The 738-nt window shown below is 37.1% G+C and overlaps 1 protein-coding gene across 1 annotated transcript in view; it reads left to right on the forward strand.

Moving 5' to 3' along the window:
- Nucleotides 1–738, forward strand: part of LOC119591211 (titin-like) — a 21,144-nt gene that overhangs the window by 3,863 nt on the left and 16,543 nt on the right. The window contains exons 4-5 of the mRNA XM_037939923.1: nucleotides 166–266; nucleotides 385–453. Coding sequence (XP_037795851.1) covers nucleotides 166–266; nucleotides 385–453 — 170 coding nt within the window. The remainder of the gene's footprint in view (nucleotides 1–165; nucleotides 267–384; nucleotides 454–738) is intronic.

Genomic DNA, 738 nt, shown 5'->3' on the forward strand with positions numbered 1-738 from the left:
AGGGAAACATATTTCAAGTAACAGCGTTAGCATTGGGGAAACTTTCGAAAAATTTCAAACTTTTTAACAATCTTAATGGTTGATATTTGTTGTCACTGAAAATCTTTGCGAAATATCACGAGCCAATCACCTGCTTCGTTACAAAAAAGAGTATTCTATTAATAGAATACTGGTTACTACGCATGTGCTACCAGTCCACACATCATAGGATTGTACCAGTTGGAACTGTGGGAACTGTACATGGATTCTGATACTTCACTTGGATGGTAGCTTTCCACTATACAGGAAATTAACTAGCTAAACGCTACCCAGGTAAAAAGTAAAGGTAAATCTCTTGGTCGTATGAAGATCTAGAAGAGTTGAGGTATCATGACATTGCAATAGTATAATCCAGAGAAAGTTAGTTTCCTCGGAGGAAACAGCTTGGGGGCACGGTATAGATTTAATTGTGCGGTAGTCTTTCAGTAGGGATTAGGCAACTTTGCTAGGGGAACCGCATATACTTTCTTATTTCTATAAAAAAATAAGTTTCCACGTTCCACTACAGTAAGAAACTGTGTAATATGATGCTTAAGGAAAACATAACATTATACATTTTATTGTGTAGAGAAAGAGAATGTCATTATCTTCGTTTGCACTTCAATTGTTCAAAGAGCACTGTGTAAGCAACTACTTTGCGTTTGTTCTCTCTAATGGAAACGACATCGTAGGAATCCTTCTCTTCCTCCGACTTCGATG

This window comes from Penaeus monodon, chromosome 28, assembly GCF_015228065.2.
Source record: "Penaeus monodon isolate SGIC_2016 chromosome 28, NSTDA_Pmon_1, whole genome shotgun sequence".
Classification (NCBI taxonomy): domain Eukaryota; kingdom Metazoa; phylum Arthropoda; class Malacostraca; order Decapoda; family Penaeidae; genus Penaeus; species Penaeus monodon.